Source organism: Mandrillus leucophaeus, unplaced genomic scaffold, assembly GCF_000951045.1.
Source record: "Mandrillus leucophaeus isolate KB7577 unplaced genomic scaffold, Mleu.le_1.0 Scaffold81, whole genome shotgun sequence".
In the NCBI taxonomy this organism is placed as follows: domain Eukaryota; kingdom Metazoa; phylum Chordata; class Mammalia; order Primates; family Cercopithecidae; genus Mandrillus; species Mandrillus leucophaeus.
The window spans coordinates 1,396,765-1,412,204 of NW_012108808.1; the positions used below are offsets into that span (position 1 = coordinate 1,396,765).

Below are 15,440 nucleotides of genomic sequence, written 5' to 3' on the forward strand. Positions count from 1 at the left end.
CACCTATTTATCTCACTCATTCAGTCTTCAATGGACCAATCAATGGACTGAATATGTGTGGTCTGTAAATTCTGATCCCAGCTTTAGCCACTACTTATAGCAAATACTTTAGAATGCCACGACCTCCAACTTTCTTAAAATACTCTCTTCTACACAGCAGGTTTCCCTGGTTATTTGATCTGTATATTTACAGATAAATGACTTTAAATCACAATCGAAAGAGATACTTGCTCAACATGCAGTGGTTTTTAGATATTCTTTTCCTGAACCAATGTTTTTCCTCTTGAAATTACATTACATTTATAATTCAGAGGCTTAGTTTCATATTTAATAAAGAACTCTAGGTGCGGTTAAGCCAATTTTCTCATAGTGGTTTCCTATCAATTACAAACCGATGTTAGGAATGTGTATATATATATACGCAATGGTAATAGGAGCAGACTGCTATTTCATGAGAGGCAGAAAATGAGATTTAGTAGGCCCTGTCTGTAGAATTTTCATACTTGAGGTTGGCCATAAACGTCAGCTAGGTTTTTGGGTAAATACATTGACAGATTTACGCAGACATCCACATACTTATTCAGGATCTTCTGCATCCCACTCCATGTGTGTACTCTACTGGGTTACAGAGAGTAACAAGTTGACACATTCCTTCAGTTATCGCCTACTTTGTGTGTTGTGCTTCAGGATAGATGGACTCTACTGACGTCTCCTTGTTCACTATATTTCCCTACTCTGTCTTCTCCTTCCAGTGAGATTCTTTGTGGTATGTTCAGTCTTTTTGTACTAGCCAGTGTCTTTCTTCAAATGAAGTAAGCATTCCTTTTCATCCATCATGATTATAATAAACAATTACTCTAATGCTTGTTGGTTATAATATGTTTTATTTCTACTTTTTAAGTAGAGTGCAGTGGAAAGAGACAAAAGGGAGATCAGCTTTTTTCCCCCTTTTCTTTCTTCTCTTAAGTAACTCCATTTCTTTCTTCTACTCCCTAGTTAACATGAATTGTTTCTTTCATTTCTTTCTTCACTCCTCCGAAGTCAGAAGTGATAGTGGGTGATGTAGTGTGGTATGGAATAGATAGTGGGTTCACACTGAGACAGAGCAATTTTTAGTCTTTTTTTTTTTTGATATGTATTCAAATAGACTGAATATTATGATCACTTCAGCAAACTGTATCAAATAAAATAAGTTTATTAAAAGTTTATGTGCCAATATTTTGTTGTAGGGATTATAGCATTTTAAGAAAGTTTGAAATGTATTTCATATTTTTTCATGTTTATTTTCTTTATATTATTTTAGTTTTATTCTATAGACTTAAGTAGGAATCACAGCTTTATTTCTTCAAGGTATGATGGTTTTTCTGGGGAAAGAAAAGAGCCTTTGGAAATGGAAAATAACCTGTAATTTATGTAACTATTAATAGTTTGGACAATGTTATTTTCAGTCCATCTCAATTAAACTTTGCTTTGTGATCTACAGTGTGCTATACATTTAATTATTTTTTATTTTAAATTTGCTAAGTCACACAGATGAAAATTACGACACAGGTAAATTAGAATAGTTTTTAAATGTCATAAATAAGAGCCAAGCATTCAAACTCTCCAAGATGTCCAATATTAAAATAAGTGTACCATCTACATGAAAAGTAAATTAAAAATATTCTAGCATTAAGTATTATCAGTGTTTGCTAATGACAGGGTTTGTAAGAGCTAAATAAAGAAATATATAGTGAAAGTTATTCTCCTTTCATTTATACTATGAAGATTTGTTGCATTTAAGTTCTCTAAAAGTATGATAATACTTTGTTGAGTTTAGTTTAAGTGCCCAAGGGTAGGATAATGGCCAATGGGTTCTATGATTATCAAACCCAGAAGGAACCAATCTTTTAATATGATTGCTTGAAATTTTCTGATGAATCTTTTGGATTAAATTCAGAATAAAACACCATTTTTTAATAATCTGTTTAAATTCTGAGATTGAATTGCAATAGTAGCCAAATAGCCCAATAGTAGAATTTTAATAGCCAAATAGTGGAATTTCTTATGAAGTTATTACATTGTTTTCCTCGTTGTGTCTTTTCAGATATTGCGTATTTTATTGATTTCACGTCTTTCTCAATAATGCTCTAAATGTATTAAATTATGAGTATGCCCTGAACATATATTATTAATATGTATTTCTGTCCCAAAAATTATCCCATTTTGAGTGATTTGTTTTTTAAAAAAATTTTATTTCTTCTTTTTAAAAAAGGCATTTAGTGAATTTGAGATTGAGCAGCATCAAGAATGTGCTTATGACCACTTAGAAGTATTTGATGGAGAAACAGAAAAGTCACCAATTCTTGGACGACTATGTGGCAACAAGATACCAGATCCGCTTGTGGCTACTGGAAATAAAATGTTTGTTCGGTTTGTTTCTGATGCATCCGTTCAAAGAAAAGGCTTTCAAGCCACACATTCTACAGGTCAGCAAATTCGAGTCGTGTTTCTCTTTTTTGGACTAAGATCCAGGTTTCTCTTCTGGTGAATTTGGTTCAATAATAGGATTGTAAATAAATCTCCAAGCATAGCAGATGAAATTTCATTGAAGCACTTTGTGAAATATTTGCAGAACCACACAGCATCCTACCTAAAGATCTTCGCAGTTCTTGAGCATTTAGGAAGACCCAATAGCTTTTGCCTGATTTGTGATCAGTGCAGTTTGTTTAAGTAGAACTGTACCGAAATATTCATATAATGTATTTCATATTAACATTAGCAGTTTGATTTTTATGTTATATTTAATAGATAGAAATCTATGACTTGATATTAAAAATGTATGTTTTATCTAATAACCTATCTGATCAGCTAGATTTTACATTAATATATTTTTATAAATAAGTTTAAGACTGATCTGTTTGACAGAGCCTCTATTTTTCCTTTGTTTATTTGGTAGGCAACATGATCTTTTGCCTAATCCTACAATCGAATTTACTCTTACACATTTCAACTAACTGTTCTGGGAATCTTAAAGAAATAGAATTTAATTTAGAAAAAATACGAAAAATTTTAGACAAAAATATAGAGTAATGTTATTTATAGTTTGGAGACAGTTTCATTATATGTTCCATAAAATATCTATAGAATGTCTCCTTTTCATTCAGTGAAGACAATGTATCAGTTAAATGTAGATATTAACTGGTCATTTAGCTTGTACTGACCCCTAGTGGCATTGCTGATGCATAAAAGATTGATACATGGGAGAAATTTGTCTTGGAAAACACAGTATAAAAACGTACAAATTCATCTATGAAATAATTTTAGTGAAATTTTGTCATGAATTTCTGCCGATTGTTTTTATTCTTTCACTTTGTTTTGTAATTCATAATTTTAGCTATTCCATTATCCAACATTATTTTCCACTCATTTTATTATGAACATTCGATTTATACTGAAGTCCATGATAAAGATATTGTCAGAATAGTAATCTGATTAATAATAGTAATCATTTGTCTTCTATCAATAATACAAATTAATTACTTCTTATGATTAATATAAATATTACACACTAGGAAAATCTTACATAGACCAGAGAAATGTCATGCTAATGAGAGATTTTCCACACATTTGGCATTTACTCTTTCAGTATTTTTCTTATAATTTGTCACCTAATGAAGGAGTGGAAAAATAAAATCCTATTACTTAATCAATGTTTCACTGATAGCACAGAGCTCATCACATTCTGGAAAATATCGTCATCATAGGTTCCAAAAATGTAGTGTGAAAATGTGCTGTCGAAACTGTTTAAATAATTGATGATACAGTATTTTAAGATTATCTATTTTTTCTTATTCATTTTTGAAAAAGTTACTTTTATGCTGTCTCTTTTTACCCCTTGTAAGCAGGATAACTGAGGTTCTATTATGTCTCAGTGTGTCGGTACATGTGGGTTCCTGCTACAAGTGAACCCTTAGCTAGCAGGAAACTTTTGAAAAGATCATTTCTTTGGATCTCAGTTTTCTCATCTGTAAAATAATAATCCCAAGGTTACCTACAGCAGTAAAACTCCATACCTCCCTAATTTGCATGACTTCTTCCCATGCACGCCATTTGCAGTGTTTGTATTCTGATGAACATTCCACTAAGAGGATCTAATTTTATCTTAATGGAGGTCATGTATTATGATCCAATGGTAGAGAATGCACTGGCCATTTTAGTCTTACACACATACTTTACCTAGATTGCATCCTCAAAAGAACTGTGTGACATAGATACTATCATCCTCATTTTGCAGATGAAGCCAGTGAAAATCTGGACGATTAATTTGCAGTTTCTAAAATGGTGTCAAAGCCTGGGTTTTATTCTAATTCTGATTGTCTCCAAAGATAATGTACTTCCTACTATAGTAATATTTTCTCATGTAAAACTTTTGGATTAGGAAGAAAATGAATATAAAAGTATCATTCTTATACGGTGAAGATTGAATGCTTCTTTATAGAAATATTAAGCAAATCTCTTCAAAGTATGTAAGTGACTAGGCTCATTTTATTTCCCTGTTTCATTCACGACCATTCAGATACCATGTGAGGAACCCCAATCACAATTTGTTAGGCAAAACAGGCCATGGATATTCTTTAAGCCTGCCCTGTCATTTCAGAAATGAGAAATTTAAGGCTAAAAAATTTAATGGTAACTGAAATAGCACAAGAAGTTAGTAACAGTTGAAATAGTCCTAACTTCCCAATTCCTGTTCCTTTATTATTCTGAGAATTTTTTATATTACTTGTTTGTTTTTTCACCTAGGTTGGAATTTTTCTGGTAGACCTCTTTTTTTTCCTATTACTTTCTAGTAATCATACATGTTGAAATACTCTTATTTAAGTCTGTTTTTATTTCTCCTCAAAGTCTCTTTAACAGGTTCATTTATTCTACTCTTTCACCAAATATTTATTTTGCATCTGCTTTGGACAATGTAAATGTGTGGGAATTTTTAAGACAATAGAAGGAATTCCTGTCTACTGACAGCTTACAGTCTGATAAGTTAAACTTATGATTTTCAGTTTATCTTTCAATTTCTGCTGACAAGACAGCCAAGTCCAGTACCATATCTGTCAGCCTTTGCTACACGTATAAAGCATTTATTCGTTATTTACTGTCTTCTAGAATATGGATGGCTATTTTTGATGGATCCTTTAAGTATATAGTTTCATTTGCTTAGATAAATTTATATTTTTGTATACAATTTTAATTTTATGCCCAAGAGAAATTTCTAACACTATGAATTTTAAAACTAGGTGACTAGAAATGTAATATGTAATTATGGCTGCTTTTCTTTAGAAGTTAAAAAAACAAGTCCACGGAAAATGGACTTAATTGAAAAGAGTTATTTTTTCCTCTGACAGTTTGCTCAAATTCGAATTCCAAATTTATTTTAATAGGTAAAAAATGATATTCCTCCAGCCTTAAATAACTTAATTAAAGGAAGCAAATCTTTAGTAAAAAAAAAAAAAAAAAAAAAATTCCTGTGTCTTAGTTCTAAGAGGATATGGCTACAAAACAGAAAAACGGGAGAAACATGAAGAGAAAATAATTTTTAAAATCAAAGTATTGTCTCTTGGGACTTCTTTTCTGTAATATAAAACATCATATTCTGTGTCAATGACATTTAAAAATAAAGTAATATATTATTAAACTCTTTGGAAAGGAAATTATTTTGATCTAAATCAATTAAACTGGATTGCTCACTAAAAGCATTTATAGGTCAAATTACAAGAGTTCTCCTGGAGTTTAATATTTTACCAGGAAATAAACAAACTTGTCTTTCCAAATTAAAATGAAGTTCACCATAGGCTTCTCTTCCCTCCTTTTTACCTTTCCTATTCAGCTTCATTTTCCATTTCTCAGAATTCTGTAAGAACTGCTTTGGCAGCTGTTCTTTAGATGATATAAAAATGCTATTGCCAACATAGTAAATAACTGGTTTTATATTTTTCTGACTTGGTAAATGAATAGGTAGTTTCGATGAAAATGTGTTCACCGTATTTAAAAGTCATCTTTTAAAGTGACCTATTACAATAAAGGACCTATTGACCATTGCTTGAACGGCCAGGAGGATTCTGGAAAACACCCAGAAGCAATTGCCCTCAGGCTGCCTATTGTATTCTGGAATTTTCTCAGGGCATATTATAGGTTGGTGCAACAGTAATTACAGTTTAATAAAATCACACCTCTTTTGCATATAGCATTCAAATGTTCATTTCATTCTTTACAAATTCATCCTGTGGACTAAATTATGTCATGGGGGGTGTGTGTGTGTGAGTGAATGATGGTTAGAACATTAATTCCTGTGGACTGAATTCTGTCATAGGGTGTGTGTGTGTTTGTGTGTGTGTGTCACGGTTAGAAATTAAGTCCAGGTTTATTAGTTTGAGCAGTGATCCACAGAAATGAGGGTGTGCACTGCAACAGATAAAAGAAAACGGACGCAAAAGCGGGGGGCGTGGAACTTCTTGTTGTCCTTAAACGCAGCTTAAGGCATTTGTTTTTAAATGTAGGTCGTTTTTCTAGAAGTTTTTAATAAAGTCCCATAAAGACACCTTCCTGCAATTTTCAGATTCATAAAGCCTCTGTGAAGTCATTTTTCCTCTTCTGTTTAATTTCTTTAATTCTTCCTTGATTTTTGTTCCAAGTTGTGGCTGGCAGAGTGTTGCTTCTTCTGGATCCTGGTCCTTGTAATGCTACCTTATATCCGTGAGGCAGGCACACAAAAGGCTGCCTGCACCAGCTCTCCAGGTCCTCCCCGGCTGCTCTTCCTGGGCGGTGGAATAAAAGTTATGCCAGTGCCGAAGCTAGTTTAAAAAGCTGAAAACAAAATATATCAGTCAATACTCAAACTTGGAGAAGAGGTAGAATTTTAAAAAATCTGTAAATGAGATTACACTGATTTACATATTTATATGTTGAATTCAGAAATATTTTTCACAAAATATTTTACTGGCCTTCAAAAGTAGAATTTTTCCTTCCTAATAGAATATTAATAGTGCTTTAAATTGTTGTTCATTTTTCTGGGTTTTTCATTTCATACCTGAGTGGATCCTAGAGTACAGATGATGGCATTTACATATGCTCATAGGAAAATAATAACAATAATAATGGTAGCTTAAGTTTATATAGGTTTTACTATGCCAGGCACCTTTCAAGCATTTTTCATATATGAACCTATGCACTCTTCATCTGGACCCTATGATGTGAGTACTATCTATGATTCCCTTTTTAGAAATGAAACTGTGGAAAAAAGTCTCCCAGCTGGTAAAGAACAGAGCCAGATTTGCAGCCAGGCAATTTGACTGGGAGTTCCATCCCATGAAGGGGCAAATAATTCTTGGAGTTACTGAGATAAGAAAAGCTCCATACTGGGAAAAGGAGGATGCTTGGCTTCCGGTTTGTGGGACTTGGGAGATAAAATCCCAAGGGTAATTGGTATTCCAGCTTTCAGGACTATTTCCTCACATAAATACATTTGTAATAGTGGCACTTCTATCAGTAGGTTGTGTGAGATACTCATCTACCATTTGGAAGACGGAGGGACGTTTGCATTCACCGTGTAACACAGCCCAATGGGGAAGTCATTCTTGTAACTGGAACCCTAGCTGGAAGTTCCTTCATATGTTAGTCACATAAAGGTCTCTGAATTTGCTGTTGTTTACGACAACGCTCATAGATTTGCTTGGGCACACATGAATTCAGACAAGGGGTTCAATACCCATAATTCAGAAACATTTTGTTTTTTAAAAATCACCAAACCACAATATGGGTAAACTATATACAAATCTGAAAAGTCCAATTTAGAATTTCAGCTGCCTAACCATCTTCACGAAGGAATATCTGGTCACAGACTACCACGACAGTGTTACAGTTGTACTTGGCTGTCCAGTGGTTTTGCTTCTCCAGATTTTACCACATTGGATTTCTTCTGGGATGTTCCTTATTTTAGCAGTGAAACTCCTGCTTCCCAGAAACTCTTTCAATCCTTGACAAACAGGGACAGAAAGAAACTCTACTTTCTCCTGACACTTTTCATAGCCCATTCTTTTATCTCCCTCCTAACCACCATACTTGCTTGGATAGGTTGGTGGGGCATTGTAGACTCTCCGCCTTTATTTAATCTCCAGTAATTAAAAAGTTTTAGGGCTCTGGCCAGGTGCGGTGGCTCATGTGTGTAATCCCAGCACTTTGGGAGGCTAAGGCAGGTGGATCACTTGAGGTCAGGAGTTCAAGACCAGCCTGGCCAATACAGTGAAACCCTGCCTCTACTAAAACTACAAAACATTAGCCACATGTGGTAGTGAGGGCCTGTAGTGCCAGTTACTTGGGAGGGTGAGGCAGGAGAATTGCTTGAATCTGGGAGGCAGAAGTTGCAGTGAGCCAAGATCACACCACTGTACTCCAGCCTGGATGATAGAGCGAGAGCTCTTCTCAAAAAAAAGGAAAAGTTTTGGGGCTCTGACTACAAATTGTTCCTGAGAAGAGTGTTTGAAACCTTTTATTTTCTAAATTATACTAACTAAAACATTTTGTGCCCACTTGCTTATTTCGTTGGTGTATTTACCTTGAGTGACAAAGGTCACTCAATAATAACTGGTAGAGCCTGTGCTTATTAATTTATCTTTTTTAAAGGAGCTGTGAGGAGCATTTACTATTTTTTCTTGTAATAAACACAGACTATCGTTGGATAGATTCGAGAATTGCAAAGATAATTATAATTAATGATATATGTAGGGTTTTCCCCATCAAGTGAGATAAATATTTCTGTTGAAGTAAAATACTACTCTTGTATATATTCTATATAGAAAGTTTTATATAACACAAACACACGCTGAGGAGTTTTGTATCTATTGTTGAATTTTAAGTTACTTCTCACTTCTTTGCATTTGGGCTTCTTAAATTGTTACGATTAAACTTAAGTTAATACTCTGGAGTCTCCTCTATGAAAATAGTTATTTGAGACTAGAGACAGTGTTAGGTATTACAATTTTAAAAATTATTGAGTTCCTAAGTGGTAGATTCTAAGTGATTTTCATGTTTTCAATTCTGAAACCTCGCTAAAATTGGTACCATTATTTTCATCTGTATTTTACCCTTGAGAAAAACATGGCTCAAAGACATCCCTTAGCCAGAGTCACAGGGCCCGCAGGCATTGGGACTGAGATTCCAACCCAGGTCGTCCATGTCTGGGGCCTGGGTGGGCACTCATGACACTATCTGACTCTTCAGTTATGGAAAACATAACTGATACTGGAAGTAGAAACAGAAGTTAGACAATGGCTGGGCTACACTGAAACTACACTGAAATTTAAATTGGACCCGTTAAAGCCCATTGACCTTACTCGTTTTATTTTTCTTTCCTGGGCAGAGTGTGGTGGCCGATTGAAAGCAGAATCAAAACCCAGAGATCTGTACTCACATGCTCAGTTTGGGGATAACAACTACCCGGGGCAGGTTGACTGTGAATGGCTGTTAGTATCAGAACGGGGCTCTCGACTTGAATTATCCTTCCAGACGTTTGAAGTGGAAGAAGAAGCAGACTGTGGCTATGACTATGTGGAGCTCTTTGATGGTCTCGATTCAACAGCTGTGGGGCTTGGTCGATTCTGTGGATCCGGGGTAAATATACCACCAATAGGATACCCTAGACACCATTAAGATGCCTATTGATTCATGATTGATATATGTACCATTCACAAGTTGGCAATGCTTTTACAAAAAAAGAAAAAAAAAGGTTGCATCGTATTATAAATGGCTTGACAAAATATAACATGTCTCTTCCCTTATCAATTCTCCACTTCTAATGAATTTGCCTGAATAATATCAGGTGAAACTGATGAAATCAGTAGGTATAATTTCTTATCACTTTTCCATGTTCTAATTTCTTATTATGCAATAAATATTTAAATACTTAATCTAACAGCAGTGTATTTAAACACACACCATAGACAATTCTGTCACGTTTCTAAATTAAAGCTTAAAGGAAACAAAGAATATGCACACCATTCTAATTCACATTCTCTTCTTAACAAATATATTTGGCGGCAGTGGCAAGGTCAGCCACTGGTGTGTGTACACAGGCAATGCTACAGAGATACTGTTCCATTGCAGAGTGTCACCTGTGCAGGTGCGGAGTGCCAGGTACACGTCAGAAGAGGTCACCATGAGAAATAAGGAAAAGAAAAACCTAAGGTTTTCTCTGTGTTTTTCCCCCAGGACTCACTGCATGAATATTTATATATTTATAGTCTTCTGAATACATATTTTGTGCTGAAGATATTGGTCCCAGTTTTTCAAATGTCTACCAGTAGCTATTGCTTCAGTAATACTGTTGAACTCCTGCCCAAATGACAACTGAAATGTAACGAAAAAGGTTCTTGGTGCTTAGATTATTAAAACAAGAAATACTGGACGATTTGGATTCTGGAAGTGGCTCTGCTTCCGAGCAGCTTCTGAAACGCATTTAGTATCTCTACACTCTCTAAACCTCACTTTACCGATTTGCAAATCAAGAGAACTTGGCTTAAAAGCTTAGGGAAAAAACACTCAAGTCCTAGAGAGAAAAGTGCCCAGAACTTAGAAAATATAATGTATGTTCAGAGCTCAGGTACATCACCGACTAGCCATGTGAGCTCTAGCATGTCACTTTCTTCTCTGAATCCCATTTTCTCCTCTATAAAGTGAAGAAGTAGATTACACCTACTCTCCAAGGTTGTTGGGAGGAATAAATTATATTCCAAAGAAAAGTATTCCCAAACGTGCATTACACTGAAGAAAAAGTGATTCGTTTTATTGCTTGTTTACTTGCTTGTTGTTTTTGTTTTCCTTCAGCCCCCAGAAGAGATTTATTCAATTGGAGATGCAGTTTTAATTCATTTCCACACTGATGACACAATCAACAAGAAGGGATTTCATATAAGATACAAAAGCATAAGATATCCAGATACCACACATACCAAAAAATAACACCAAAACCTCTGTCAGAACACAAAAGAATGTGCATAATGGAGAGAAGACATATTTTTTTTAAAAACTGAAGATATTGGCACAAATGTTTTATATAAAGAGTTTGAACAAAAAAAATCCCTGTAAGACCAGAATTATCTTTGTACTAAAAGAGACGTTTCCAGCGAAACCTTCATCAGCATTACAAGGATATTTGAACTCCGTGCTTGATGGTATTAGTAAAGCTGGTGAAAGGGCATCACATACTTCAAGGAAGACTCTACAAGCGTTTGTTCACAGCTTGAAATAGATGCCTCACAATTCAGACAGTTTAATTCAGGAGTTGTGACCCTGCAGAGTTCTTTTTGACAATTTGTCAAGATTTGGGGACATAAAATGATCTTGCAGGTCATAAACTGGAAAACACTATTCTGGTTGTCTTAGGATAATTGCTGACTTTGTATCTTGGATACAGTGTAAACCAGATCCATGTAAGGTGATGTGAAATGGGAGTCTTTTGAGGGTGATTTGTACTTTCCATGTGTATGTGTGTGTCTGGTGTTTGGAAACTGGGATATTTCAGCTTCATTATTTCCACTTGCAGGCCAGCTTAACCTCTGAAACACAAATGATCTTGAGACCACTTTAGTGTACTTACATTTTGATGAGTTTGAAATGTCAGTGGTGTCTATTATTGCAGTTAAATTCTAGACATCAGTTCTTTGTCTCGGAAAATGTCCAGTGAAATGGTAAACTTAGTTCTTTTTTTTGGAAGTGCTGCCTTTCACACCAAATCCAAGAAGCCTGTGATGTCTTATGAACCTTATGAGAAAACGCCGAAGAGGTGTGAGCAGGATTCTTCTGAATGACTGTCTGGATGGTTCATTACTCAAGTTACTGCTGCTGCTATTGTCTTTCCTTTGTTGTCGATCTGTTATTGTTGTAGCTATTATTGTTGATGTTGTCATGGTTAATCTATTTTTTAAAAATGAAATGAAGCAGAAGTAGGTCTTGTGAGAACTGAAAGATCTCTTTCATTTTTCTCTTCCTGGGATTCATTTTTTCAAAATGCAATGCTGGAAAAAAATGTTTGTTTCTGAAAGACTTCTTATGGTGCTATTCCATAAACTTTTTTTTAAACAAGTTTTTGACCTTTGAGCCAACCCACCTGTAGACTACGAATGTCTCCCTATGGCTGGTGGCATTTGAAGACTAAAGACTTGTCAAATGTATCAAGAGTATATCATTGCAAGGGCAACCCTTGTCCTGTGGAACAACTACTTATAATGCCTTAGAATTCTTGCACATGATCAAACAGATCCTCCTAAAACACACCTTTTGAAATGTTGAACATAAGAGTGTATGTTAACTAACAGCTCTCTGAAGAAAATGCATTTCCATGACTGAAGCATTGGATATAAATACGATGTCCTGCTTTTTTTGTAGAAAATGTAATTTGAGGATGAATTTTCTGCTTTAAAGGCATGTGTGTTTTTAAAATTAATGAATGTAGATGTGTGATTGTCTGAGTGAGTGGCACTACAAGAGGTAAAAAGTAATGGGTGGTTGAAAAGTTAAAATGTATGTGCCAAGTTCTACTAGAATTCCATTTGAAATAGCACCTTCCTTAGGTTTCATGGACAAATAATGGAAACTTCTAATTATGATCAATCCCATTAAAGAAAGGCTCTTTCCTTTAGAGAAACTCTATTTTGATGTCAATATAGATTACTGTATGAGGTAGCTTTGTTTCTGTTACCTGTCCATGAGCATACAACATTGAGTACAATTGGGTATATTCTTTCAGTTTTACAAAATTAAACTATACACACAGATGTAGCTTATCTGTTTTTTTCTTAAATTGTTGCCCTGAAAATATTTCTTGCATATGAATTGTAAAATGTAAATACATTTTTAAAACCAACGTTTTGATCTTATTGAATGTTACTTTGAAAATGTATAACTATTGCCTGCAATGTAGATGAGCCTGTTAGTAGAGCTGATTCATTCCAGTAACTTCTTCCATATTTTCTCACTAATCTCCAGTTAGCCAAAATATGCCAGGAATGGGAAGAGGAGAAAAAATCATTAACATTAACACCTATACTGTTCTATACTACTCCTACCCCTGTGCTAGGAATGTGCACTAGCTCTTTTTAAATTCCATGCTACACTCTGAGGACTGCCATCATGTTCTCGTTTTGTAGTTCAGAAAGTGAGGCTCAACGAATTTATTTAACCTTCCCAGAGTCACAGTGTAAAGTTAGATGTTGAAACCCAGTTTATCTTATATAAGAGTCTCTGCTTGTTCTACAAAGGTAGTAGAATCAATCTTGACCTACATAAATAGTAGATTTTTTATGGTGAAACTTTCCCACATAAAGTAAATTTTAGGGGTGAATTAGAGTAAAACTCTCAAGATAGGCATTTTGTTCTTTTCGAGAACAGCATGAAACTTAGAATATCAATGATAGCTGTCTTTAAGAATCAGAATTAGTACTAGAAATTTAAAATAAACTATAGTTTGGAGTTAGTATGAACCTTTTGTGAAAATAAATATATTAAATTATTTTGCCTGATGTGATAGGGGAAATGTATTGGTCTATATTAAGAAATGTTCTGGATATTCTGATTGATATCTTATTACGCCATGGTGAGCTATGCTCTGCACACTGAGAAATTAGATATTTAGAAGGCACACAGAGATGTTGTCATAACTAGGTCTTCAACATGAAAATTAATTTTTATTGTATCATGTCAGATATCAGTTTACCGCATATTATTTTTATATTAATTCAACATTTGCCTTAAATGTGTTGTTAAATGAAAATACAGACAGCTTCATTGTTGTGTTGTTAATAATTGTTAGTTACTGCTCCAGACATTTTATTAAATTAATTTTTTAAATTATTTTCCACCCTACATCAGTATACTGGTTGTGCTTTATATTTGCCAAAATCCTAACTCCCATATTGTCCTCTCTGACTATACATAGAAAAAAACACTGTTCTCACTGGATTTTATTAAATTATTTTTAAAAGTCAATTTTGAATATAACTGTAGTTTATTCAGGAGATAGTGACTTAACATAAATGGACAAAATAACTTTTTAAAAGAAATGGATGAGAAGCAATTGTGTTTCCAAAACCCTCAAGTATCCCATTCCTATGTGGCTGGATTTTTGCTATGTATGACTCATTTTAATATGTCACAGTATGAGATTCAAATTCTGCTTATCTTTGTTTTAAGATATCTTAGCCTCTTTTATTTGATTTGTGATACTGCTGTATTTTTGGTGATAAGCTTCAAATATCAAATTTCGTTCTGCCATATAGAGAAATCTCTAAAAGTATCAAGTAACTAATTTTATTTTTGTAAGGTTAAAATTTATTTTTTAAAAGAAACATTAAATTATATATTTATGTAGATTTAGAAGGAGTATAACCCTGTGTGAAATTATAAATTACTTAAAACAGTTATCAAATATTTGGAAACTATTATTTACTAATAAGAATAAGACTTGCCTTATGGAAAATTTTTGATGCCACTTGTTAAATCAGGTATGGAAGGAGGAAAGCAGAAAATATAACTGCCTCCTAAAGATGTATAACTTGAGTTGCAGTAATGCTTTCTATTTTACAACAACAAATGTGTAATAAGAACTTATCAAAAAGAGAAAAAAGGTGGCCGGTGAATGAATTGAAAGTTTTTATCCTTCAATGCATGGTAATTGGTTTCCAATGAATATTTAGCTTTTGGTGTTTTATGTTATTGTTATAAAACTGAGAAACTTTGTCATTAGATTAGGAACCAAGTAGTGGGAATGCTGGCTCTGATATTTTGTGAAATAGCATTATTCGTCTCCAAACTTTCTTCTGACATCTACATTTTCACTGTCTAGTTTCCAACTTGCCTAACTTTCCCTCACTCCAGTATATTGAACCTGAATCCAAGCTGGCCACGTAACTCTAGTTCCAGTCATGACACCCTAATGCAAGTACCCATGCAGGATGAAAACAAAGGAATTATAAGGCTGTGAACACACTTCACTATATATGACCTCCTTCTCATCCAATATTCTAAGCAGCAAATGAATACCATGAATATCAACTTCTAACTTCAAAAAACTTGTAGGTGGAAATGTATCTGCATAAAAAGCAGTTGAAAAGAGATCTATTAAACTCTACGCAGATTGAGGCACTTAGAAGGTCCAACATCAGGACTTATCTTTATTTATTGCCAGGTTGGAGGTATATGAGTAAATACTGACATTGCTTCTGTTGTTATATTTCTATATGAATATAAGCTAACAGCTTCACCAGTCCCTCTGACCTTGTTTTATCTGTCTGTGTTGTCCTCATATCTGGAAAGTTACTTATATAACATTTTATTTTTGCTCAACTATCAAATTTTGAGAGCATACTTGCATCTGAAAACAAATAGCAATGAAGGTTACTAAACTGATTTAT

At 34.1% G+C, this 15,440-nt stretch overlaps 1 protein-coding gene across 3 annotated transcripts in view; it reads left to right on the forward strand.

Annotated features, from left to right (window-relative positions):
* The window catches only part of TLL1 (tolloid-like 1), a 244,888-nt gene extending 230,313 nt beyond the window's left edge, over positions 1–14,575 (forward strand). For 2 of the 3 annotated variants that reach the window (XM_011967785.1, XM_011967783.1), the window contains 3 exons: positions 2,255–2,468; positions 9,395–9,645; positions 10,858–14,016. In XM_011967785.1, coding sequence (XP_011823175.1) covers positions 2,255–2,468; positions 9,395–9,645; positions 10,858–10,992 — 600 coding nt within the window. In that variant the 3' untranslated portion in view covers positions 10,993–14,016. Of the gene's footprint in view, positions 1–2,254; positions 2,469–9,394; positions 9,646–10,857 lie in introns of all 3 variants that reach the window. The other variant, XM_011967784.1, reaches the window with a different exon arrangement.
* The last annotated feature ends 865 nt before the right edge of the window (positions 14,576–15,440 follow it).